This window comes from Argentina silus, assembly GCF_951799395.1.
Source record: "Argentina silus genome assembly, chromosome: X".
Classification (NCBI taxonomy): Eukaryota; Metazoa; Chordata; class Actinopteri; order Argentiniformes; family Argentinidae; genus Argentina; species Argentina silus.
The window spans coordinates 41375929-41403428 of NC_139653.1; the positions used below are offsets into that span (position 1 = coordinate 41375929).

Genomic DNA, 27500 nt, shown 5'->3' on the forward strand with positions numbered 1-27500 from the left:
GAACCTTGACTACAGTGAGTGGATGCTGAGGAAGTTTGAGCTCTCAGTGATCTGCATGTGTTGTTGTTAAGAAATCTCTTGCTGCCTTGCATCGCCATGGTTTTGATTGCCTGTTTGCAGTGTGGTCTGTTGTTGCCGTGTCGTAGTGCTGTAGGAGCGGCGGGGAGTCATTGTTGCCATTCTTCCTGACTCATAATTCAGAGGCCACCGCAGGGTCAAGCCTGGTTCAGTTTAGTAGCTACTGTTTAATTCAATTTTTTTTATCAACTTTATTGATCCACACAGGGGAAATTAAGAAGGCATTGACAGGTCACAGAGTTTGAGACTCATATAAAACTACCATATGAGAGATGTGATGGGAGATATTGTTATGTAAGGTGTACTTAGGGACATTGAAGGTACGTACGTGTTTAAATAGGTATTTCTTGGACCATCTCCTAATAACTTGTTGTTTTCCTGACAGTCTCCAGTCTCTGTTCCTCATCGGATTCGTTCAACCAGCAGGAGCACCAGAGAAGGGAAGACACTGTCTGAGATCAACTGTGAGTGTGTGTGTCTGTGTGTGTGTGTGTGTCTGTGTGTCTGTGTGTGTCTGTGTGTGTCTGTGTGTGTCTGTGTGTGTCTGTGTGAGTTGAGGGTAGTCTTTAGTGAAGAGTTTAGTGAAACCTCTGTCTGTCAAGAGTAGAGTTGGCATGGGAATAATTTCATCCCCAAACCATGCAGTGTAGGCCTATGCACACACACACACACACACACACACACACACACATGCATGCAGCAATTTCACTGTTAAACCAGTCATCTCCTTACCTGCAGCTGCACTTTTAAACTTAAAATCCTGTTACAACACCAGCCAGCTCATACGCATTTATAACTCTCTCTCTCTCTCAGTCGGCCAGGTGAAGTTTGACCCTCCGTTGAGGAAGGAGACAGAGCCTCATCATGAGCCGGTGAGTGTCCTGCCACTGTGTGTTACCGTGTGCGTGTGCGTGTGCGTGTGCGTGTGTGTGTGTGTGTGTGTGCGTGTGCGTGTATATGTGTGTCAGACCTGGGTCAAATACACAAGTGTAAAACGCAAGCTAAATCAAAACCTAAAATGCAAGCTAAATCACAAAGCATTTGACCCAGGTCGTGTGCACATGTATGCTTGGCTATCAGACCAGGGTGTGTGTATGTGGACAGCGCATGTGTGTATATGGATAGTTGCTCTGGAAAACACCTGTAGACACTCCAGCTGATACAAGACTGACACTGTAGTACTCACAACAACTGCATGTCTGATTTCAGTCCCACACAGGTGATACACGGAATCCATATGATCTGCCATGTCTGTGTCAAACATAGAAAAACTTTCACATGAAGCATGTTCTGGTCCAAAGACATTCAGAAAAATAACAGTTTCTTTGCGCAGTGTGAGGGAGTTCTTCTTTGTTTGACCTGAATTATTTGTCTCAGACGAACCTGCAAACATGGCTACCTGGATGTGCAAGTTTTTCCGCCTCTAAGTCCATCATAATTCTGTGTAACACCGTCACTGTGTAACACATTCACTTCCTGTGCCGCTTGCTGTCTGAATGTGACCCATCGTAATCACTGGTGTTCACCTGTCCTGCGCCCCTTGGGTGGGGGTTGGGGTGCAGGACTCATACCGCATGGCCACTCTTTCTTTCACTCTCATCCCTCCATACCACCCTCCCTCTTTCATCCCTCTCTCCCCTGCTTCTCTGTGATTGGATGGCCTTAACGTTGACATTAACCAGGTGTTTCTCACCCTGCCTGTTGAACAGCTCCACTCTGACCCTTATCACGACTGTGCAGAAGAGCTGTACTACACGGCGAGATCTAATCTGGTATTTTCTCATTTCTCTTTCCATCTCTGTCTCTCTCTCTTTCCCTCCCTCTGGGGGCTTTTATTCCGCTTTTTAATGCTTGCCGTCTTTTTTCAGTTTGCCTCTCCTCGTCTCTGTCTACGTGGCTCCTTTGAGTGATTTTGTTTGTTTGTTTGTTTGTCTGTTTACTTGTGTTCTTAACGCCGTCTGTGCCTCATTGGATGGCCTGGTGTTGTTGTTTCGGTTGTCATGGTGACTCTGGTCCTATGGCTGCTACTGGTTATTGTTTGTATTGTATGGCCTGTCACCCCAAACCCTATTACACATTACAACACCTTATAACACCTATATATAACCTTATAATCACCTCTAACAACCCTGCTACACCACGTGTGTGAAATCCACGTCTGTGAGACTAGCGTGATACAGAGTTGGTAGACTATACTGTATTCAGTGTTACCTGCTATGTAAAATTACGTTTGGAGTTTATTTGTTATCGGATCCACATGCCTAAACACAATACAAAGTGCCTGAAATGATAGGCTTCAATGATTTTTGGACACTCAGCTTAATAGTAGGGTAATGTCATAGAAACATTGATAACGGTAATATATAGATTACAGTAGTGTTACCTGTTTGAAAAACGAGCTGATAAACCGAAATATAGACCTTGTTTATATTTTGAGATAAAGGACAAAACCCAACTCAAAGATATTCAGACTTGACAGGACTCTCAACATCACAAGTTCAAACTCTGGAATTGATATATTTGAAGTTCCTTGCAGAAAAAGACTGGAAGGGCTGTTTATTCTGCATTCACATGTGCAACTGTTCAAGTTTCTGGTGAAGCAAGTTAAATTACTGCGCTGACGGGTACCTTTTGCACACAGATTGTGCACGCTGCAGCACTGTTGTAAGGCTTAGGTGGAGATGGAGAGAATGGGAGAAAGAGAGAAAGAGAGAGGGAGAGAGGGGGAGAAATGGATAGTAGGATAAAGGAAGTGGGAGGGAAAGGGGTAGAGGGGAGTAATAAAGGGGGCAGATATACAGGGAGGGATACAGTACAGGGATACTATTTATAGTCGGAAGGAAGGAGGGATGAAAGGGAAAACTGGAGAGATAGAAGGAAAACGAGATGGATGGAATGCTGCTCCGTGGGGACAGCTTGTGTGACTTGGTTCCCTTACGTGGTGGCCTATCGGAGGCGAGGACTGTCACTCTGCTGTGAAGGGTAGATAGAGTGTATATCTGTATCTGCCCCTCGCTGGAACAATCAATATGTTCATCTGAGCTCAGGGACGTGCAGAGTCAGCCAATGACACTGTTCACTGACGTCAGTCGCGTTGCTGCATCAACACACACACACACACACACACACACCTTTGTGTCTTGCCCCTTGCACTGTACCTTTATATATATGTTGGACGTGTCCAAATTGTCTCTTCACAGACGTTTCTATGTTATGTATCTGTTTTTTGGTGTTTTGCGTGTCTTGGCTCTAATATAGTTGATGCAGTTTATTGTCCTCAGCCATGGTGCCTTTACACTGTGCGTGCGTGCGTACGTGCAAGTGTGCGTGCAAGTGTGCGTGCGTGCGTATATCAGTATGTGCCTGTCCTTGTGCTTTAGAAGCGTGTGTGTGTGTGTGTGTGTGTGTGTGTGTGTTGCGTGAATATCCATGTGTGCCTGTCCTTGTGCTTCAGAAGTGTGTAATCGTAATATGTGTGTTTGTCTTCACTAGGACCTTCAGCTGGAGTATGGACATGACTCACCAAGCCTAATGGGAGGGAATAAGTAAGTCACTCTTTCTAGGTTTTTCCCTCGCCTCCTTTCCTCTTTTTTATGTACCCTTTCTCCTTTGTGTCATCTTCCCTCTGTATTTCTGCACTCCTCTCCTACCTTTTCCTCTTCACTATTCTTTTTCTCTCTTCTCCTACCTCTCCTCTCCTTCTCTTTCCCCCTCCCTCCCTCCCTCCCTCCCGCACTCCTCCCTTCCCCTCTCCTCCCCCTCTCCCCCCCCCCCCCCTCCTCTCCTCCCCCTCTCCTCTCCTCTCTCATCCGTGTAGCAGCAGGATCAGTCCCACCAGATGGTTGTGTGGTTGGAAGAAGTGTCTAATCATTTATTCATGACACCTTTTCCTGGAACGGCAGAAGGAAGTGCCCTGTAAGCTGTGTGTTCGGAATGACAGAGATTCGCTGTTTAAGCACTGTGTGTTCAGAATGACAGAGATCTGTTCTGAAAATAGTATGAGTTGATGTGGATGATGGTGATTGTGTGTGTGTGTGCGCGTGTGACTCATTCAGTGTGTGTAGGATAAGTCAGGCAAGAGGATATTGGCAAGACATCAGGCAAGAGGACAAGCTGCTGTGCCTACACACTATCAAACACACACTGCTTTACTTGTCTTTTTGGGTTTCATCATGGTTTGCCCTGTGTGTTTGTTTGGGCACAGCTCTACGCCTTTCTTCATCTTGAGTGTGATTCTGTCAGTTTTAAAGGGAGAGTTGACAGTCTTTCTCCCATGTCTCTCTCTCTCTCTTTTTCTTACTTCTCCCTCGTTCATTTCACTCGTTATCTGACAGGAGTCTTCTCAAGTCAGTGGAGGAGGAGCTTCACCAGAGGTGAGTTAGGCCACTCCCCCTTCACAGCCCAGAACCTGCCCTAACTGCGCCCACCTCATCACCCAATCAGTGTTTAACGCAGGACTAATCCAGCCAGTCCAGTGTCACGCAATACTAATCTGCTCAGACGGCTGCTGATAACTGTGCAGTTATGGTTTTACCCTGCTTGTTTTGTTTGTTTGTCCATCACTGTGTGATGCTTATAATCAGGACAGGCTGTGCTGTGTGACCACCTAGACAGAGGCCCACCTCTACGAAGCATGGCTTACACTGACCTAAATTGTCAGTCAAAGCTTATATCGATGTCTTATCTAGTTGAACAGCCTTGCAGTGGAATCACTCGCTCATACCTGCTCCATTCAAGTCATTGAATTGGCCAATTGTAACATTTAGATGTGTTGTATAGAGTTTCTTTTTTTTTGTGTGTAATTGAGTTGTATCTCTGTTTTGTTTGAATCTATAGCCATGTAGTAATGTAGTTTAGCTCTATGACCTACGCAGTTAGGGTCATGTTTCCCTGCTATGCTAGCCATGCAAATTATTTCCCCTAGTTGTCTCAGTGTCTCCTCCCAGTGGACATAAGGGGAAAGAGCAGCTCTAAATGGGCTTTCACATTATAACGGCAAGAATGGCAGGCGAGCCAGCTGCCCTCAAAACTTTTAACAATTTGAGTATTCTGCCAGCCTAATGTGAAAGGCCTATAACTACCTAGCCTCTTTGCCTTGCCACTGTGAGCCCCACTGAGCCCCACCCTCCTATCTTCATCTCCTCAGGGGCCATGTGGCACATTTAGAGGATGATGATGATGATGATGATGATGGTGTTGGTGATGAAACTCATACTCAGTAAGTCAGTCCTCTCGTGTATCTAGCCTAGCTCCAACCCCCCCCCCCCCCCCTTTCTCTCTCTCTCTCTCTCGATCGATTTCGGCTGAATCTCAGATGTCTCGCCTTGATTCCTCATGTCCTCTCTCCTCGCCACTTTCTCAGAAGGAGAAGGTGGAAGAGGGGAGGAACTTCAGACCTTCTCCTCTGGTGCATTTTGAGAGGGAGGTGATGAGAGAGGAAACAAGGAGAGACTTTTGAGATTCACCCTCTCGTCTTCCTCTAACTGAGGAAGAGGAGGAGGAGCGGGAGGAGGAGGAAGGCTAGGCCGGTCACCTCTCCACAGTTTCATCCACGCATCTTCATTCTGCGTATCTTGTCCTGCTACACCGTCACCCCTCTGCTGTCCGTGCTGTCCCTCGGTCCTGCTTGTCTGCTACCTGCTACTCTCTCTGTTGCTGTGTCACAATTCTCTACCCTCTTCCTGTCTGTACTGTACAACCCCCCCCATTTATGAATTTAAACAAAAATGGCATGGTGTAAGCTATATAGTGGGGAAAACTCCCTTAAGCCTATGCTCCATTACATCGAGCATATGACTAAATTATATTACTGTGGGGGAGTGCACAAGTGCCTCACTTTGGCATAAGGTAGAGAATTAGGATGCAGTGTGTATGTGCTTCAGACAGCCCTATAGCTCTGCTTGCTGCCTCACAGTTTGGCCTGGGTTTTGGATCCAGACAGACATAGGTTTCGTTCATTAGCTAAGTGGAACATTCCGTTTTTTATTTTATTTTTTTTATTTTAAAAAACATTTCCTAACTGAATAAAATAAAGGACTGATTGTGTTGACTTCTACATTATTTTCCGTCGTCTCTGAGGTAATGAACGGGTTGAGGTCAACACTCAGCCAACTGTGATTTGTGTCCGTTTGCCCAGTCTGTCTTGGTGTGTATCCATTTACTCTGTGCCATCTGCTCACCTGCTTGCAGAACTGTGTGGGTGTTGGTGTGTGCCTGCGTGTTCACACCGCCTTCTCGTCCTCTGGCCTGAGTGGGTGTTGTCACTGCTTTTCCTACAACTCACTTGTAACCGTAGTTGTTGGGTTTAACACCGACCTCTTGGTTTAACCCTCTCTGCCTACCTTGTTCTCACGGTGTTGTGACTCTTGATTGGTTGGTATTGTGTCTATGTCTGTCATGATTGGTCTGTCAGTCATGAATGTGGGCCTGATGTTGGTCTCTGATTGGACCATGCTGTACATACACACTGTCTGGGTCTCAGGGCTATCCTGCTCAGGGGAATTCTAACATGGTTTCACTGTAGTTTGTATGAGTCAGTTTACTGTGTCAGTTTGTCTTGCTGTGGTGTTGTCCGGTGGTTAACCTTTTTTTACCTGTTTTCACACTTTATGTCTAACACTTTGCTGTTTTACCTGGTCCACTGTCTATTCCACACACACCATTTGAGACATACTGTGTTTGTAGTTGTATTCACATATTTGTGTGGCGTGCGTGCGTGTGTGTGTGTGTGTGTGTGTGTGGAACTCAGTGATGTTTTGTGGTTCTCAGTATGATGTCTTTCTAAGAGAAAAACCTTATCAAAACTCTGGCAAGTCTAACCTCCCCCCCTTATCTCCCTCCAGCAAATCGAGTACCATCATGAGGCCAAAAGTCCCGCCCCCACTACCCCCCAAGGTAGGACCAATGGCTTCTATCAGTCAAAAATGCTTCCTTCCCATGTATTTGTTCATAAACGTGGTGGTGAAGTATCTCTCTACTCCTGTCTCATTCCTCCCTCTATCCCTCCTCTCTCGCTCACTCTACCGACCTTCTCTTACTTTCCTTTGTTCCCTCTATCACTCTCCTCTCTTTCTCTCTTTGGCTCTCCTTTTCTCCCTCCCTTCCTCCCTTCTGTCTCTCTATCTCACCCTCTCCCTCCCTTTCTGTTTCTTCCCCCCTTCTCCCTCTTTCTGTCTCATCTCTCCATTTTCTCTCTCTCTCTCTCTCACTCACTCTACCTCCCTGTCCCCTCCCTCTCAACTCTCTCTCTCTCTCTCTCTCTCTTATCCTGCCCTCTGTTTCATCCCTTCCTTCTTTCTCTCTCTCTCCCCAGCCCAAGTCCATCTGTCCGCCCCAGCAGGCTCAGGAGAGTCCGTCCCAAGGAGAGGACGACGGAGGCGGGACCATCAAGCGCTGTCCCGTGTCCGATAGCCCAGCCCGACCGTCCCATGTCCCCCCGCGTCCCCCACCCCCACGCCTGCCCCCCCACAGACGCAGTAGTCTAGGTAACGAGCCCCAGGGCGGTGACGATGATGGGACCTTTAGGCATTTCTGGGAGTGGCTTCACGCCCCACACACGGAGGAGGAGCTGGAGGAGGTCTTGGAGTTGGAGAAAGAGGAGGAGGAGGAGGAGGAAGACAGTAAGACTGGCCGATTGGTTGTTCCCAGAACCTGGCCCCTCCCTGATTGGTTGTTAGTCCCCATCAATCCGCACCTGTAGAGTCTGGCATCGCCTCCCCCTCCTTCCTTCCTTCCCTCCCTCCCTCCCTCCCTCCCTCCCTCCCTGCCTCCGTCTGTCAGTTTGTAGCGCTGCAGTGTAGTCATGTGGCCTCCTCTGTAGAATGCCCTCCTCTCCCTCCCATTGTTGATGTTGGTGTCACAGTGTCTTGATGAAATCAAAGTGTGGACAAACTTACCGGATGTCATGATACATTTGGAATGTGATCCATTCACTCTCTGAGTCTGATGGCTCTGGTCCAGTGTGTGTTATCATTGTTGAATCATTGACATTGATGGGGTTCATAGTACAGTAGCAATCATGTCAAGCTCACTCCATTCATGATTAATTTGTATAATTAGATTTTAACATTTTGTTGTGTGTTCTGTGTATCTGTCAATTGTAGAATACTCAACATTGATCTATGCGACACTCACATGGACACTTTCCTTCTCTCTCTCTCTAACACACACACACACACACACACACACATACATACACGCTTTCTCATTGACACACACACTCACTTGATGTGTATAAATATATTTGCTGTACAGGTAATGGACTAAACTCACAGCAGAATGGAGTGAAGGACAGTGCTGCAGAGAGACAGTCCACTATGCCCCCTAGTGTCCCCATACGGAAAGACAAGAAGGACATTCCGGTAATGTCATGAGAATCTTATCTAGTGACTTGACTTTCACACACTCAAATACGGCTAACACTGTTATCTCAATACATTAAGAACTCCAGTATGCTCCAGTGCTCATTGTGTGTGTGTGTGTGTGTGTGTGTGTGTGTGTGTGTGTGTGTGTGTGTGTGTGTGTGTGTGTGTGTGTGTGTGTGTGTGTGTGTGTGTGTGTGTGTGTGTGTGTGTGTGTGTGTGTGTGTGTGTGTGTGTGTGTGTGTGTGTGTCCGTATTTCTTCCTCTCAGGTGCCAATCAGTAATGGCCTCCCGCCTACACCCAAGGTCCATGTGAGTACAGTATGATGCCTACCTGCTCTTTTTATCTGTGGATTAGATTTATTGTCTATCAAAACAGTAATTTCAGTAGCATCGAACAGGGGATTACATCAATACAATAGATATGCATACAAAATGTTACATTATTAAACTCACATATGTTGCACAGGGACAACATAAAAACGCAGACACACACAAGGACCATAGGCCATATACACCATAACACTCACAGCAACCACAGCCAAAATAGACCCTGAAAGACTGAAATAGCTTTTATATAGAAATAGAGATGTATGTAACCATCTTCTAACTGGGATTCTTTGGAAGGCCTGACTATGACGTCACCCCATTAAAGTTGAGAAAACGGTTAAGATGAGGTTAGGTAAGATTTAAGTTTAAGGGTTGAGGTTAAGGTTGTCCCAAAGATCCCACGTAGCATCTACTGCAGTGGTTCTCAACTGGTCTGGCCTTGGGACCCACATTTTCCCATGGTCATTAAGTCGCGACCCACTTTTATAGAATTCAAACCAAGCAAATTTATTCCTCAAAAATGAATCATATGAACATCATAAATCAATAAAATATAAATAAAATATAAATAAACAAAATATATATATAATATATATAATATATATTTATTTATTTAAGAGATCTGTAAACATATATATATAATATAATCTCTCTGAGTAGGCCTACTCAACGGGCTGTTTTCACTCAACAGGCATTTGGGGAAGCTAATGAGAGAGTTGGGGATGTGCTTTATTCCTGATAAGACTGTCAAAGTCTGGGGTGATGGTAGACAGAGCTACTCTCAGATCATGCTCAGTGTCCAACCTGTTCCTCTGCTTTGACTTGAGCTGGACCAAAGTTGAGAAGCCACTTTCGCACAGATAGGTAGTGCTGAATGGTAGGAGGATTTTGACTGCATGATTGGCGAGGGACGGATACTCTCCCATTACGTCGTTGCACCAGAACTGGGGGAGGCTTACCTCACCGAATTTCCTTTTCTGCGTCCGATCACATGACAGCTCCACCAGCTGATTCTCTTCATTGCTTGGCAACGTGACGCTTTCCATGTCGATTCCGAAGGGGTCAGGTATCCAGTGATCATCTCCATGTTTCTCCGGGAAGTAGTTGTGAAACCGAGCTTGGAGTTTAGTGAGATGCGCTGTAATAATTCGTTTCAGGGCATTTTTGTCCGCTGTGTCCAGCTGTTGTGCTTCATGACAAGTGTTGGGAAACATGTAAAGTCTGTCTTTGGATACATGATTTTCCCACAATGCGATCTTCTTTTTGAACGCAGCGATTTTGTCAGACTGTTCAAAAATATTGTGTCCCCTCCCTTGCATAGACACGTTTAATGTGTTGAGGTTCTCGAACATATCAGAAAGATATGCAACTCGTGCGAGCCAGATTTCGTTGTCAAACAGCTCAGTATACGGAGAGTTATTCTCTGAAAGGAAGGCTGCGATGTTTTAAGTTCGTAAAAGCGTGACAACACCTTTCCCCTCGATAGCCAGCGAACTTCCGAGTGATACAACACCTGTACATGCTCAGAGCCCAGGTCTTTGCACAGATTTGTAAAACACTGACTGTTCTTGGCACTCTGTTTAATGTGGTTCACCACTTTGACGACATCTTTCAATGTTTCATCGGGCACTGGCACCATATCCCTGGCTGCTAATGCCTCTCGATGCAAAAAGCATCGAGGTCGCATTTGGTGCCCTCTCAAGAATTCTCTTCACCACCCCTGAATGTTTCCCGGTCATGAAGGCAGCGCCATCAGTTGTGATTCCCACGCACTGTTCCCAGTTCAGGCCCACCGAACCCAAGTACAAATCCACAGTGCTGAAAATGTCCTCTGCCTTTGTAGTGGTAGGGAGATCTCTACTGCAGAGAAATTGCTCCTGTAAGTCTCCCTTCCACACATGTCTCACATAAATAAGTAAAATCCAATGGCTAGCAATATCCGTGGATTCATCCATCTGTAAGGCATAGTAAGCGCTTGCCTGGATGCGTGCTGTGGTCTGTTGTTTTATGTCACCAAACATTTCTTCAATGCGCCTACCTATGGTATCATTCCACAGTGGTATAGTCTTCAGCTTATCCGCCGCTGATTGATCTAGCACCTGTCTGACCATGTCCATTGCTGCAGGTAAGAGAAGCTCTTCTGCTATTGTGTGGGGTTTCTTGGCCTTTGCAATACGGTGAGCTACGTGGTATGATGCGCGGAGTGCCTGTTCTTGTTTTGAACATGATGCTGTTAGGCACTTCGTTTCTAAATGACGTTTTAATTTAGATGGCTTCATGCTCTCTTGTGTGAGCACTTCCATACATACCACACACTGTGGTTTCAGTTACTTTTTGTCCTCAATGTATGTAAATCCATATTTGGCATAATCGGGGTCATACTTTTTAAAAATATGTTTTTAGGGCATTTCTGCTTTATTGGGATAGACAGTAGAGCTTGACAGGAAGGATGGGTGAGAGAGAGGAGGGATGACATGCAAGATATGTCGAGGGTCGGAATCGAACCAGGAACCTTGCGATTACGTGGTATGCGCATTAGCGTGTTACGCCACTAAGCGCCCATCAGGGTCATACTTGCGCTTCGCCATAGTTAGCTACTGCTCAAATGGTGCGAATGTGACCATCGCAACGGCTAGCCAGTCTTTTTCACGCACGTCTGTCAAAATAAAAGTTTGACATCAAATAGCTAAGCACTAGAACTATTTTTGGTCTTTCTAGTGTTAAAATAAACGTGTTTTTTTTGTTTTTTTTGACCACACATTCCGCGACCCATTCAGAACGAGACCCACCAGTTGAGAAACACTGATCTACTGTACCCTTTCATAGTGAGCCAATGACTGTATTTGTCCTCCCCATAACCCTCCTGTGTTCTGTCTGTCTCCTTAGATGGGGGCCTGTTTCTCCAAGGTGTTCAACGGCTGCCCACTGAAAATCCACTGTGCCACTTCCTGGATCAACCCAGAAACCAGAGGTAGGCCAATCAGGCAAAAAACCTTAGTGGTGGCCAATGGGGAAAGACCTTAGTAGTGTCTCTGGTCGTGGGTGGGGATGAAGGTAGGGTTGTTCTGTTGACTGTTGCCATGACTCCTTGCGTCCTGTCTTCCATCGTCTTGCTTCATCCTCAAAAGAATATGTAAGGGGAGGAGCCTAGATCTTCTCCTCCAATGCGGTTTCAATAGGATGTGAGTGGGGGACAGAGGAGATGCCATGAGGAGTCGTGTTCCTAAAGATGTAGAAAAGGCAAAGGCAAAATCAGGGGAAGGAGGAACTTACTGGTGGCAAAGCATCTCTGCTAGTGGTCAGTGATGTAGGTAGGTGGTGCGTCCCAATAGTCTCTCCTCTATTCCTTCCATCCTCCCTACTCGCTTCCTTCTAAAAAAAAAGGAATAGAGGACAGACTATTGGGACGCACCCAGGGTTGTTCTGTTGGCTTCTCGTATCTCCATCAGGTCTCTCTGGCAAAAGAGATTTCATCTCAATGAGACTTCCCTGGCTGAAAAAAAGTTAGATAATAGGCATTGTGAAAATATGTTGTTCGTGATTCAGGTGTCACCTGGTAAAAGGAATAATCTTCATTGTAATGATTCATCTTTACTACATGAGTAATGATCTGTTTGTTTTATCTTTATATTTTTAGACCAATATTTGATATTTGGAGCAGAGGAAGGGATCTACACATTAAACCTGAATGAACTTCACGAGACATCCATGGAGCAGGTAGGCGCACACACACACACACACACACACACACACACACATACACACACACATACACATACACATACACACACACATACACCAGATCTTAATTACCTGCATCTCTCTACCCTCTCCTATCCCAGCTCTTTCCCCGGCGGTGCACTTGGCTGTACGTCATGAACAGCACTCTACTCTCCATATCTGGTAAGACTATACCTACACACCCATTCTACCTGACTGGTCTGTATATCCAGTAAAACTATTTCTATGTGCTTTTTTAGTTGATGACATTTCCTTCTTGCCAAAAGGTTAAAACTTGAGGTTTTCACCTTTTAAAATGTTAACTGATGAAATTTAGAGGAAGACATTTCTCTGTGATGAAAAAAATGTTGTCTATGTTGTCTGCCCTTTCCTGAAATATCAGTGGATCCTGTGAGCTATTTTTTTGGTTGGAAACAGACCTTTTCGGTGCATCTGGGTCATATTTTACCCTTTAAAGGTTTAGAGGTCTTGCTGAAAATGTTCCTGATGGGGGGGAAGGAATCAGATGCAGCTCTCACTCCTGAAAATGAAAATGTTCTCTGAGGTGAAGTATTTCTGACGTTGTTGTTCTTGTTTTGGGTGTTGTTTCCAGGAAAAGCCTCCCAGCTCTACTCTCACAACCTGACGGGTCTGTTTGAGCATGCTCGGCAGATGCAGAAACTACCAATGGCCATTCCCACGCACAAACTACCAGACAAAATGATTCCAAGGTAATGTATCTGGCCCTTGTGTCCATCTTGAGTATCTACATTGTGTTTGTAGAGGATACCTGAGTAGTAAAAACTGATTTTCTGCTCGTCATTATCCTTGTAGGAAGTTTGCAGTATCAAATAAGATTCCAGATACGAAAGGATGCCAAAAGTGCTGTGTTGGTGAGTGCCCCTGGAAGTGAAACATGTCTTGGCTCATAGACTTGAATAAGAGCAGGTTCTTACCAAGCAGATTGAAAGAGCGATGGAATGCAAAGGCTGTGGGAAACCTTTAATGTGTGTGTGTGTTTGTGTGTGTGTGTGTGTGTACGTGTGCGTGTGCTTGCGCGTGCGTGTGCGTGTGTGTGCGCATGTGTGTGTGTGTGTCTCTGTCTCCCCAGTGAGGAACCCGTACACAGGACACAAGTACCTGTGTGGGGCATTCCAGTCCAGTGTGGTGCTGCTGGAGTGGGTGGAGCCTATGCAGAAGTTCATGCTTATCAAGGTAAGTGTTTGGGCCAGGTCATTCTCTCTCTCTCTCTCTCTCTCTCCCTGACTCTCTCACTTTCTCTCCTCCACCCCTCTAACCTCCCTCTTCTCTTTTTCACTTTAGAACATATCATTTCCACTGTCTTGTCCCCTGGAGGTGTTTGAGATGCTGGTGTATTCAAGCGTGTACACTAGCACACTAGCACACTAACCTCTCCTCTCTCCTGTCCCCTCTGTAGAACATAGACTTCCCTCTGCCCTGTCCCCTGGAGGTGTTTGAGATGCTGGTGGTCCCGGAGCAGCAGTACCCTCTGATCTGTGTTGCGGTCAGCAAGGGAACGGAACTCAGCCAGGTGGTGCGGTTCGGCACAGTCAACCCCAACTCAACCTCCTCCTGGTTCACAGAGGCCGGTCAGTGCAACATGGTCACTATGGTGATGATGGTGGTGATGATGATAGTAAGTGATATTTGATGAACATGATGATGATGATATTCTTCTGTCCCTCTCAGACACGCCCCAGACATGTGTGATCCACGTCACTCAGCTGGAGAGAGACACCATCTTAGTCTGCCTCGACCGTGAGTACAACCTCTCTCTCTCTCTCTCTCTCTCTCTCTCTCTCTCTCTGTCTGTCTGTCTTTCACTCTCTCTCCATCTCTGACCCTTAAACTCAGCCCCCAATAATACAATAACCTGAGCTATCTCTCTCTCTCTCTCTCTCTCTCTCTTCTCAGGGTGTATAAAGATCGTAAACCTCCAGGGCAGGTTGAAGTCAAGCAGGAAGCTGTCTGCTGAGCTCACCTTCAACTTCCAGATCGAGGCCATAGGTGAGTGAACAGGACCATCATAACCTTACCCCAATGTCCACAACCACCACTCATTCCTTAGTCTTCAATGTGGGGCTGGTTTCACAGATGCAGATTAAGCCTATATCTGGTTTTCAAAAGAGATTTTTTGCGCAAACTATTTTTAGTCTTGGATTAGGCTTAATCGATACCCGGGAAACCATCTGAAGTGTGTTTGTGTGCATATATGTGGCCAAATGTAATACCCCTGTGTCTTTGCAGTGTGTCTCCAAGATAGCGTTCTGGCATTCTGGAGACATGGTATGCAAGGGCGGAGTTTTAAGACCAACGAGGTAAGCTGTGTGTGTGTGCGTGCCACACCGGTTGGTATTTGCAAGAGAGAGATTTGTTAGAGGACTGTTATTTTGTGTTCATGTTATCTAATGCTGATCATCTATCCCCACAGATCACCCAGGAGATCTCTGACAACACACGGATCTTCAGACTGCTGGGATCAGACAGGTGAGTAGGGATCCAAGGGGCTCAATACTACCTGGCTGACACGCGCACAGGCATGCATGTACACACACACACACACACACACTCTTCACACACTTTTGTTTACGTCTTTAATTTTTAACTAACATTAGCATGGATATCATCATGATTGATCCATGTGTGTTTTCTAGCAGCCTGGAGTAGGATGCTGAGTCTCACAGTGTGTTGTTGTTGCTTGTGTTTGTGTATGCATGCTTGCTTCTCTCCTAATGGCCTGTTTGATTTTGTGAATGAAGAAACTTCAACTGTCTAGGGGACAGTACAGGGCCAGTGCCAAGGCCAGGGCAGGAGGGACAGAGACCCACCAGTATGCCCAGGTATACTCACTGTTCCCTGGGCCACAGCAGAGCTCCTTACTGGGTCTCTGGTGGTCCATGAATGTCTCCTTGGAGGACCAGGAATTTGATAGTGTGTGTGTGTGTGTCTGTGTGTGTGTGTTTGTGTGTGTGAGAGAGAGAGTGAGTGAGAACTGGGCTTCTAACCCTCAGATTATTTGATTGGCATATTTTGATGCCAGCATCTTGCTTTAACACATTGGGTACATTTCCCTCAGCGCTCCCCCTGCTGATGATTTTGGGTAACAGCAACTAGTGGAAATGGACATTTCCCAACTGCAGGGTGCTCTGGTGGCCGGTAGCCTACTTGGAAGTGCCAGATTTTCTCATTCTGAGTGTTGGATGGTTACTACTCCTGTATCCTAGATCCAACTGTTTTAAAACACCTTAATAACATGGGCGGATTTTCAGGCTTTCCTCTGTCCACAGAAAGGGAGTGGTTTAAAATGAAATGAGAAGATATGAGAAGAGTTTGGGCTTGTATGTATGTGAGGGCGTCTGCTAGTGTGTGAAAGCTTTTCCTTGATTTATAAGTAGTAGTAATTTATTCATGTATTCACTTCAGAAACTATCCATTCTCTGGGCTTGTATGTGACCTCCTTGGTGCCTTTTGGCCCTTGGCACTTCCTGTTGTGAGTCTGACCAGTGTTGACCAGTCTGACCAGTGTTATCCTGTGTGTTTTAGAGTGGTGGTACTGGAGAGCCGGCCGACAGACAACCCCACGGCACACAGCAACCTGTACATCCTCGCTGGCCACGAGAACAGCTACTGAGCCACGCCCACACTGCACCATACCATACCACATGGCATCCTGGGAAGTACACTACTCAGTACAGACAGACAGAGGGAAAGACAAGACAAGCAGGCAGACAGACAGAGAATGAGACAGATAGACAGACAGAGAGAGACCAAAAGAGAAGGAGACAGACAGAAAAAGAGAGACAGACAGACAGACAGACAGACAGACAGTCTACTACTACTTCAGCTACTCAGAAGACAGATCCTTCAAGGGTCCGCTTCCAAACTTGCCTTTTTTTTCTTCTTTTAACACCTTTATTTATTGTGGCATGATGTAAACAAACAAGCAAACAAACAAAGACCCGGATGATGACTTTTATATATGATTTCATTTTTTTTGGTTTTCAAAGTGTTGCCACCACTGCTAGCATATTAGCCCACCACACAAGTGCTTAATTGACCTCTATTTAATTGTTGTAAATATAAATGTAGTATTTTTTTGCAGAAAGGGACCCAATCTGGGGTCGTACACTAAAGACAGGTCGTGTAGATATGTGTGCATAGGTGTTCTGTACAGGTGTGGAGACTGTAAAGATGTCAAATGGAGGGGGAGGGTGGAGGGGGTGAGTGGTGCAGAGGGGAGTTTCAGCTCAGGCAATGATCGACGGACTTCCTGTTTTGACTTCCTGTTTCCTGGTCATGTGACGAGGAACAGGATGCTAACCCCTCACTATTAGTTTTGGCTTTGGCCCTGTCCAGAAACTACCTCTATTCCCTTCCTCCCTAGACACGTGTGTAGATATGGAAGCATTGGATAGGTATAAGCAAGTACCTATGCAATTCTCTCAAATCTACTCAGTGTCTACGGGGGGAGGGGATAGAGGTTGTTTCTGGACCATTATGCACCAAGGAAGCACCACTTGCTGGTCATTTCATTCTGCATGCATCATCAGCCCAAATACGGGCAATTCCTTCCTTCTAGTTTGCTTTGAGAAAATGTCCTACTCAAGATCTTTGTTCCATTCTTTAGCTTACATTCTAACACTAATTTTAAACCGCAGACTACATATTACATACTGTATTTCCCTTCTTGATTTTTTGCTTTTAATACTATGGAATCACTGGTGTTGAAATTTGCACAAACAGTGTTTGAAAACAAAAATGTGACGTTATTGTGTGTAACTGTATGAGTGTAAACGTACATAATATACATACGTGTGCATGTATGAAAGGGCATACATGTATGAACCTGCATATAGCTACATGTATATATGCGTTGTATGTATATGAGTCTACACATCTATGTACACACGCCATTCACAAGCTGTGACACAGAGGTTGCATTAGAATAGTACAACTGAACACTTAACTGAACGTTACTGAAATCATAGATCTAGAATTATATTTCTATGACTGAAATAATGTCATGAAACTACAGAGTGAAGCATCAAAGGTCAAACTAATGTCCCTAACTAAATCACACTTTCAATAGAAAATCTCTATTGAAGATGCTTTTTAGTCCCGTCGAACTAAAGACCATGTTCAATGGCTAATCTCCATTGGAGGCGTTGTAGTCCAGGATTAGGCAGGTTTCATCTGTGTCTGGTAAACCACCCCCCTACAGTATATCATTGCTCCAGTGGTACTGTTGTTTTAACCATGCAAATGTATGTTGTAATTCTCCTCAATACTGATAAATCAGGATATATACAGTACATACAAAGTCCAATGGAAAGAACAAAAAGAACATTCCTTACTGTAGGACTCACTTAAGATGGTGGAAATTATGAATGAATGTTACATTTTGATGTAATGCCAAAATACTGTGTGTTCACAATTTATGGCCAAAATTTGTTGGGTAACAAGTTGTGCAAAAACAGTTGTAACTTAGTGTAAGGTAAAAAAGAAAAACTACAAAAAAAAAAAAAAAAAAATACAAGATTCATGTTGGGATTAATTTACACAGTAAAGATATGTAGAATTTATGATTAATGACACACTAGCTCCCCTCCTGTCTGCCGCATTACCATTTTCATATTGCAATGCACATTATTATTATGTATATAGTGTAAAATAAAATCAGTTGGTTTTACATACTGTATAATTGCCTATATTTTGTTTCAAATGTGTAACAGATTTATGAAACAAGTTAACACATTAAAAGAAGGAACTGAAGAGTGCTGTGTCTGTGTGGTGTGTCGTTATGATGGAATGACACAAGAAATGGTCAATGTATTGAAATGCACGTCATGAATTGTAAAAACATTTATTTCAGAGGGAAGGAGAGACTTAGGGAGAGTTTCAATTGTTAGAAACTCGATTCCTTGCGTCCTGTCCGTCCTCCACTCGCTTCCTACTCAGAACACCTTGAGGGAGAAGATCTAGGACGCTCCCCTTAGATATTCTCCAATACTTTTTGAGAAGGAAGTGACTGGAGGATATGAGAAATTGAATGTCTAACACATTGAGAAAGGGCTGTGAGATAGCATTCAGATGTACATTTTTGTCTTGGTCAGCAGCTACTGCATACCTGGAGATGGTGTTTTAGTTATCAACAAAGAGTGACAACAATGTGGACTTCTCTCATCTTGTTTTAATTCCCCTCATTTTTCACGATTGTCACAATTTAAATTTATTTACAAAACTAAATTCTGCTGAGAAGCATATCAAATTCGAAATTAAAAAATATTCTGTTTTGATTTGGGGAAATACATTTACAAATATTTTCCAATTATTATCTTGATTTATGAATGATTAATGTACATTATAGTAGTTCCTGAGTATAGTACGTAAAATACATGTTCTCCATGGTGAATGAGGTCTATAAAACTGAGGCAGAGTGCTAATTGAAAGCCAAATATGATATACCTATACAGCATTCCTACAGAGATTATAGAAGACAGGAGTATGAATGTTTTATATACAGTGTACATGTCAGCAAAGTAGATCTTTGGGGGGTTTCTGAAAGTATGACCTCTCATTACTCAATTTGTGTACTCAACTATCATTAAAGGAGCTACACATGACATTTTCACTGTACTACAGCATATAATGCATATAATCTTGGAAAATCTGCAGGGATTGTGTAGGGTTAGTGTTTTAAACTAATAGCTCCCCATCTATGTTTTGATTGGCTATGGTATTAGCGTATTGATTTCTCCTGGCCGGTACGGCCACTCTTTTGTCCTATCGTAGCTTAGTACAAAAGCAGGCAAATCAAAACTGTCCATAGCAAATATGTATTATTACCTGTTCACTTGACATGTAGGGATCTATTCTTTACGGTCTTGAAAACCGATTTTGTGACGGAAGCCAGCTAGCACCAATGGCTAGTGTAAACAACAGCTCATTGTAATTACAATTTCAACTCGTGACCACAGGGGAGCCAGATTTCATGTGTAGCTCCATTAAACTGATAATATTGTGAACTGTATCTGAGAGAGAGAGAGAGAGAGAGAGAGAGTGTGTGTGTGTGTGTGTGTGTGTGTGTGTGTGTGTGTGTGTGTGTGTGTATGTTCCAGCCTGTAGCGCTGTAGTCATGTTGTGGTCACACGGCAGTCCCACGGTCGATAGGGTCTAGGTGAGGGACCCTCTGGGTCTTCCCTGCCTCGTGGTCGCTGGAGTTCTCTGTCTTATCGCTGACCTTGTCTTTTACCTCCCCTCCGGCCCTGGAGGACACACAGCACACAAGTCACTACACTGCTTGTAGGGTTAGGAAACTAGAGGTGCAATAGCACCTAGTAACTAGTATTACTTCAGTAGTAAGGTCCATTTGTGAAATACCCATAGATTTCACACTGTATGTACGTCATACATACCTACATACATATCAGGGGTGGCTGGTGGAGGTAGACATCGGCTGACGGGCTCATGTACTGCATGGAACAGAATGAAGAATGGTTTCCATTCCGCATTCCATGCCATGCATTACAATGAGCCCGTCCTCCAATTTCTACCTCCACCAGCCTCCACTGACACAGCCTCCATCTACATAGAAACAGGAAACAGCGTCTCTCACTTTTTCTTAAAGAGCTTCTTAAAGGAACTCCTGAAGCCCCCCTTCTCCTGTTTGCGACTCCTCTCGCTGAAGGGTGTGTGGTTATTCTCATCGGCCCCTCCCCTCCACCGTGGCTCCTCCCCCCACGACGGGTTCCCAGAATCCTACAGTAAGCAATGGACACTGATTTTTACAAGCAACATCATACAACATCATCGGATACTACATAATATTACATAGTCCATAGTTACAGAGTCCATATCAGCCTCACATGCAAGGTCACAGACATACAGACAGACATACAGTACACACACAAATCTCCCATCAGCACACTGTCCTCTCTCTTTCTCTCTCTCTCTCTCTCTCTCTCTCTCTCTCTCTCACCCACACACACACACACACACACACACACACACAGTAAGAGAGAGACAAACAAACTATATATCAACTGTAACTGTAAACAATTGTAAACTACCCACATATATACAGTACAGTCTCCCACACTAAGGGATAAGTAATCAAAGGCGGCCATCTTAAAAGTAATATTTCTAATAAATGGGATGAGACATAATCCAATGGTAGTTTTGAATACTGCAACTCGCTTTTGCATGATATGCAATGCATTTTCAGACTGTTTACTAAAACTCTGGTTGAATAATCATTAGGGCTGTAAAGTATATTCGATTAATCAGACTAATTTCATTGAAACATTAATCGGTTTTAATCAGATTAATTTAAAGGTCCAATATGTAACATTCAAGCTTTCTAAAAGCTTCCTAATGGTTGTAATGACTATTTTTAATCGTTAACAATCAGGAAATGAGATCCCTTGAAATAAATATTTCATTTACAAACACTGTTTTGGTCCGGAAAAAAGCTTTCTAAAATGAGTGTCCTACCTGACACTCGGTTTACATATAAACTGCCAGGGGTGTTCTAGGGGGTGGACTCACTGTTTTTCTCCTTTCTGTCTTTGGTGGCTGCCTCTTAGAATCACGCCCACATGCAGGAACACAACAGCTAATGGCAGACACTGCAAGTCCATTTCGGGGAGTTATATTATTATTAGGGAGAGTGTTGTTGTTTGGAACTTCTAACTGAATTTCACCACAATGGCCTGAGGTGGCAGATTTCTGACAAACTTACACCCTGTTCCTATAAATCACCTGATTGTATGTGATCTAATTGTTTTGCTCACCCCTTGATGCTGATTTAGCACCAGCTGGAGGCATAGGGGGTTACAAAAAGGTCAAAAGCCAGTCATTAGAAAGTCATTAGCACCTGCAGAACCTCTGTGATCATTTGTATGGATTCCTGTTGATAGGCTACTGTTACATACATGATGCTGAATTCCCTAAACACACGGAAATAAGGCCAGATTTACTTAAAGGCCCATGTCAGCCAATTTAGCTTCTTGTCTTTTAAAAAAATATATATACTTAAAGAACGGAAGCAGGAGGTGACGTTAGTCATTCACAGAGCTATTTGGGAAAGTAATGCCAGATATAGCTAGGAGCAATTCTCTGTAAAATGTGTTGAAAGGTTGTTTGACTCACTCGCAAAAATGTGGTAAAGGGTGGGAGGGTTATATTTGACTCTGGGCGCTAACTTTACAAACAGGCTAGCCACATCACAGATTTCCCACGATTTCCCACATGCCATGACGTACAGTATGACATTTCACACAGCTTTGTAGCTGCATGAAATGTCATACTATACGTCACGGCACATGGGAAATCATTTTAGTAGGAGCTAAGAAAATAGCATGGATTGCCCAAAATACACATACTTTGACCTAAATGGCAATTTTCTGACTTCATCGAATCATTGTGCCATATACTGTATAAGCTTCAAAATAACTAAAGTGGGCCCTGAATCCACACCCCTGATTAATTGGTAGATCAATCAACTAATGAGGAAAAATTAAACAACAATAATCAATATTCTCTCAAAGACATTGTTAAAGACAAGGTACAATGACATCATGAGTATTCTGAGTTGTTTGGTGTTTTTTGCTCTCAGCACTATTTGCATAAGCAAATTGGGGCACAAAGGCTACTAAACTCAATCCCATATCTAACAGTAGTTACTGTGGGTCCTATCCCAGGGGAGGCTGGTGGAGGTAGAAATCGGAGGACGGGCTCATTGTAATGCACGGAATGGAATGAGGAATGGTATCAAACACATGTAATGCATGGAATGGAAATTACAATGAGCCCATCCTCAGATTTCTGCCTCCACCAGCCTTCCCTGTCCTATCCACTCTACACCCACCTTGTTGTGGTCACTGCGTAGCTCCTCGTCTGCGGCTGTCTGTCTGTCTGGCTGTCTTGGGGGACTGATGCTGCTCTGGCCCCTGCGTGTGGAGGTAGGACACCCCCTGCTACCCTGCCTCTCCAACTTGGCGTGACACCCGTGGCCTCTCAAGTTGTCCGACAGGTGTCCGTCCCCACTCACAGTGCTGTCCAGCTGCAGCCCGTTCAAGGACTTGCTCTTACGCTGGCCCGCTTGCAGGGGGCGGTGGTGATGGCGCATCAGGATGGCCTCATCTGGAGACACACACCCTCGGCTGGGCAGCTTGTTGTACCCGCCCTCCCGGCTTCCCCCGCCGCTGTAGGCCTCGCGGTCTCTGTCCCTGTCTCGGGTGGAGGAGGAGGAGGAAGAGGCGGCTGGGTGGTGGCTCTTGGGGCAGCGTACGAAGGCGATGTCGATGCTGGAGTCGGAGGAGGCGCTAGAACAGTGGTCGAACAGGGACACATTGTTGAGAGAGCAGTCCCCATCCTCATACAGCCCCTCCAGGCCCGGGGTGTCCCCAGGAAGCAGGAACTCCCCAAGGGCATCGGCCAGGGCTGACCCCGGGGACAGGAGACGCTTGCAGGGCAGAGGCAGCCTCTCGGACGACCCCCCCACCCCTCCATGTCCCTCGGGCTCCGTCTCGGGAATGCTCTGCAGGGGCAGGGGGAGGGGGAGAGGGATGGTTGGGTGTTTGAGACGGGGGTCGGTGTCGGTGGGGAAAAAGGGGATGGGGGAGTCAGAGTCGTAGCGGTGGTGGGCCTCGTTCTCTCTCTCCCAGTCCTGGTAGCGTTTGCACTGCAGCTGCTCCAGGAGCCTCTGCTTGCTGCGTTTCACCTGGTTGCCATGCTCCCTGTGAGGGGAGAGGGGGAGACTGTCAGTAGGAGGGTTAGACTCGTAGTGGATTACTGCATGGATAGTTATTGAATATGAATGTTGATTTGAAAGAGTGAGGGAATAATTGAATCAATTAATGTATTAAGGGAGGAAAAAAGGGAGCGAGGGAGGAAGGAAGGAAGGAAGGAAGGAAGGGATAGATAGAGTGAGAATACCAAACTCACAGTATTGCATTGCTGGTGGGGTATGGAGATCCCATCTCATTGGCTTGGATCCCACTGTCGACTGTTTTGAAGAACTGCTTCATGGTGGACCTGCAACATGAACAGAACAGACTTTATTCAGTTCCTCCACTGTTGTGCATAACAGCTCTCTTTAGAATGTGTCCAAATGTTTGTCCTGCTGCTATCCTGTCCAGGTCTTGTTGGACTAAGGATAAGGATCCTATCTCTGACTAGCCTGGTTTACAGGGAAGGCTGGTGGAAGTAGAAATCAGAGGACAGGCTTATTGTAATGCATGGAGTGGAATGAGCCCCAAACACGTGAGCCCGTCTTCTGATTTCTACCTCCACTAGACTCCCTCCTAAATCAGGCTAGTCAGAGATAGGATCCTTATTCAAGAGAGACCTGTGGCTAGGGACCAGTGGCCAGTGTTTCCCTCACCTCTTGAGTTCCTTGCGTGTGTGTAGGAGCAGCTCCTCGTTGTGCTGGAGCAGATGGGCGTACTGGGCCGTGAAGGCTCTGAACTGCTGGATACACACCAACAACAGGTAGTAGTCTGGGTGTTCCGCATCTGTCTGCTTCAACAGGCTCTGGAACATACAGGAAATGGAAGAGTTGGTCTGAAACATGGACGTAATTTTAGTCTGAAACATGGATGTAATGACAGACTGAGTAACGGAGGAAGATATCAAGTTACTGTGTTCAAATGTTATATTAATGCATGATTAAAAATGGCTAGTCAAAAATCAGAGTGGCTTTGAATTGTGATTTGTGAATTTTCTCATCCACCAGACACCGTTTACGTCCTGAACGCATTTACTTTAAGAATCATATCTCTACCCACTTTTTTTTTTAATATATTTTTTTTAAGGCCTTGTCTCCTGCTAACATAATTCATGTTGTAACTTGTTTCCTGTTGTCTTAGAGCCTAAAAGAAAGATGGCAGCTCTGTTGTAATAATGCATTGAAATAAAAGGCATAACATCAAAGGGATTACTTCTCATCAACGACATATGTAAATCAAACAAACTCAATCAAACAGTGAAAAAAAGCACTAAAGGAAAGTACTGAAGGAAAATCTACACCTTCGCTCATCTGAAACAGGTAGGCCTATAGTGGCCTTTCCATGTAAAGTAATATTGTAACGTAGATTACTTTTGTGAAATGAAACAAGTAATATATAATATATTACTTTTTCAAGTAATGAATCCCAACACTGATCATTTCATTATCATACACATCATGACATCATGTTACATACAATACCTATAAGGTTGACAAAGTTACTAAAAAAGTAACTCCACTGAGAGGAGTAAGATGTTGTTTTATTGTGTACTTGGCCCAGAGACTAAATAATTTGATTATGCATACAGTACATACTGTATGTCACAGAGGAGGCTGGTGGAGGCAGAAATTGGAGGACGGCTCAATGTGATGCATGAAACGTGTGTGATACCATTCGATACCATTCCTAATTCCATTCCATGCATTACAATGAGCCTGTCCTCCGATTTCTACCTCCACCAGCCTCTCTTGGTCATGTCATAGGAACCTCATGAAAAAAAATGCTTTTATAGTAGTAATGCCATCTCTTTTATGGTAGTAATGCCATCTCTTTTATGGTAGTAATGCCATCTCTTTTCCCAACATCTACTGTGTGTAGTGTCTACAAACATAAAAGGTAAGTGTCATGTTGCAACCTCTGACCTGGAGCAGCAGAAGATATTCTGGGATACGCTGGACTGGCTGGAGGAGCAGAGTGTGGAGAGAGGGGCGTGTCTCGTCCCCCATGATGTCACCCTGGAGCAGCCAATTAGAGAAGAGACATTATCAGAGAGTCACACAAGAAGAAAATCATGTGCAATCAATTGTCTGAAAAGGACACGGACACACAGACAGACACACACACACACACACACACACACACACAGACACACACAGACACACACACACACAGACACACACACACACACACACACACACACACACACACACACAGAAAGAGAGAGAGAGAGAGCACCAGTCATAGTCTAAAAATGGAGGTTAATATCTGACCAAAACAAAGTCATAAATATCACTCAATATTGTGTGATCATGACTCTATGCAGCATGTGCTCATTTGTTTGGCCATAAAACATCAATACACTTGGAATATAAAATTAGCTGAAAGGTTGACCCACAGACAACACTCAAACATTAGTGTCTCCAGGGCCAAGTGTTTCAAAACCAAAAATCTGAATGATCCAGATTTGTTTTTGCGATCAAGCATCAGATCTATCTGGCAGATTTTGAGTAGTGTAAGGGGAAATCATTATGGGGGAAATCAGGCAGCTCGATCTGATCCTGGATAGCAAAAAAAGATCCTAACTTGAGATCTACACACGTCAGTTGTGTAAATCTTGCATTGACAAATTGGGAAATTTGCGCGATGAGCCTAGTTACGTGCGTGAATCTCAAGTTAGCATTCCACCATAAATTAATAAATGTAAAATCCTGTTGTTGTGATTGTGTAGTCCAGTGCTCCTGGTTTTACCTCAAACAGGCCTGCTGCTCTCAGGGAGCTTGTGGTCAACATGCTGACTACAGACAGACACTCTGGCAGCTCCTTCAGGTAGGACACATAGAAGTCCAGGAAATCACTCTACAGAGAGAGAGAGTGAGAGAGAGAGAGAGAGAGAGAGAGAGAGAGGAGGAGGAGGAGGAAGAGGAGGAGGAAGAGGAGGAGGAGGGGTGGTGGTGGACAGACAGACAGACAGGTAAACAGACAAGCAGACAAGCAGACAAACAAAACAGACAAGCAAAGAAACTGTCATGAACATAGAAACATAGGGTACTCCTCATTGAAATAAAAATCTGATAATCTGCACAGAATCTGTGAATCTGACTGACACACCCACATTCTCCATTCGCCCCTCTCTCCCTATCTGTCCTGAGCATCATCACATGTGGTCTTGTGATTGGTTTGAACTGAAGTTGTCCTCACACATGATTGGGTGATTGGTGTGGAGGCGTCGAGTCACAAACATACACACACACACACACACACACACACACACACACACACACACACACACACACACACACACACCCCTCTAGGGTCCCTCTTTTCAAAAACCCACCAATCAAGTCATTTCCCCATATTAATCAGTTCCACTCATGTAAACACACATTAGTTCTAAGAATATCCTCTAATAGGTACAATGTGTCAGAGGTCACCTGGGTTATCTGGAATTTAAACAGGAGGCAACATTTAGAAAATGAAAGAGATACAACCTGAATTTCCATGAAGAACGCTAACATTCTAATGTATGTTTTTTTTCAGAACGTTTTGTGTGTGTGTGTGTGTGTATATGTGTGTGTATATGTGTGTGATTGGGAATACCTCTTTGCTGGTGAGCCTCATGAACACATCTCCCATGATGCCTTGCCACTGGCACTTGAGCACACGCTCCTGCAGGATGTGGAGAAGCTCTAGGTGCTGCTGGATCAGGAACCTCAGAGAGCTGGGGAAAGGCCTGGAGGAGGGGGAGAGTGGGAGGAGAGAGGAGCAGGGGGGAGAGAGGGTCATGGGGGAAAGACGGGGAGGGGAGAGATAGGGTGTAACAGATGCGGGGACAGGGGGAGAGAGGGGCAGGGGGAGATAGGGTGTAACAGATGGGGGGCAGAGGGGAGAGAGGGGCAGGGGGGAGACAGGGTGTAACAGATGCGGGGACAGGGGGAGAGAGGGGCAGGGGGGAGACAGGGTGTAACAGATGCGGGGACAGGGGGAGAGAGGGGCAGGGGGGAGACAGGGTGTAACAGATGCGGGGACAGGGGGAGAGAGGTGTAACAGATTAACTAGCCATTCACAATCAGAGAGTTTACATTTTGTTAGGTTGGCCAACATACTGTAGCATAAACATATCAGCTAACTGATTTACTTGTTGATCAAACAATGAAGCAGTGAAGGCTGGTGGAGGCAGAAATCCGAGGGCTCACACGTGTTTCATACCATTCCTCATTCCATTCCATGCATTAAAATGACCCCATCCTCTGATTTCTACCTC

The 27500-nt window shown here is 44.9% G+C and overlaps 2 protein-coding genes across 4 annotated transcripts in view; one reads left to right on the forward strand and one right to left on the reverse strand.

Annotated features, from left to right (window-relative positions):
- Positions 1-18015, forward strand: part of LOC310823257 (mitogen-activated protein kinase kinase kinase kinase 3-like) — a 39870-nt gene extending 21855 nt beyond the window's left edge. Inside the window, exons 13-34 of one of the 3 annotated variants that reach the window (XM_083696061.1) lie at positions 464-542; positions 892-950; positions 3571-3623; positions 4413-4451; positions 5225-5296; positions 6921-6972; positions 7391-7562; positions 8332-8438; positions 8709-8750; positions 11655-11739; positions 12406-12485; positions 12611-12671; positions 13102-13219; positions 13323-13381; positions 13600-13703; positions 13927-14098; positions 14199-14267; positions 14424-14516; positions 14757-14827; positions 14941-14996; positions 15269-15349; positions 16053-18015. In XM_083696061.1, the coding sequence (XP_083552187.1) occupies positions 464-542; positions 892-950; positions 3571-3623; positions 4413-4451; positions 5225-5296; positions 6921-6972; positions 7391-7562; positions 8332-8438; positions 8709-8750; positions 11655-11739; positions 12406-12485; positions 12611-12671; positions 13102-13219; positions 13323-13381; positions 13600-13703; positions 13927-14098; positions 14199-14267; positions 14424-14516; positions 14757-14827; positions 14941-14996; positions 15269-15349; positions 16053-16140 (1812 nt within the window). In that variant the 3' untranslated portion in view covers positions 16141-18015. The remainder of the gene's footprint in view (positions 1-463; positions 543-891; positions 951-3570; positions 3624-4412; positions 4452-5224; positions 5297-6920; positions 6973-7390; positions 7563-8331; positions 8439-8708; positions 8751-11654; positions 11740-12405; positions 12486-12610; positions 12672-13101; positions 13220-13322; positions 13382-13599; positions 13704-13926; positions 14099-14198; positions 14268-14423; positions 14517-14756; positions 14828-14940; positions 14997-15268; positions 15350-16052) is intronic. The other 2 variants (XM_083696063.1, XM_083696062.1) reach the window with 2 other exon arrangements.
- A 377-nt stretch (positions 18016-18392) lies between these two features.
- arhgef33 (Rho guanine nucleotide exchange factor (GEF) 33) overlaps positions 18393-27500 on the reverse strand; it is a gene marked incomplete at its 5' end in the record, with an annotated part of 18747 nt that continues 9639 nt past the window's right edge. Inside the window, 8 exons of the mRNA XM_083694731.1 lie at positions 18393-19774; positions 20125-20267; positions 22378-23248; positions 23457-23546; positions 23896-24044; positions 25162-25254; positions 25988-26095; positions 26837-26969. Of these exons, the coding sequence (XP_083550857.1) occupies positions 19654-19774; positions 20125-20267; positions 22378-23248; positions 23457-23546; positions 23896-24044; positions 25162-25254; positions 25988-26095; positions 26837-26969 (1708 nt within the window). The 3' untranslated portion in view covers positions 18393-19653. The remainder of the gene's footprint in view (positions 19775-20124; positions 20268-22377; positions 23249-23456; positions 23547-23895; positions 24045-25161; positions 25255-25987; positions 26096-26836; positions 26970-27500) is intronic.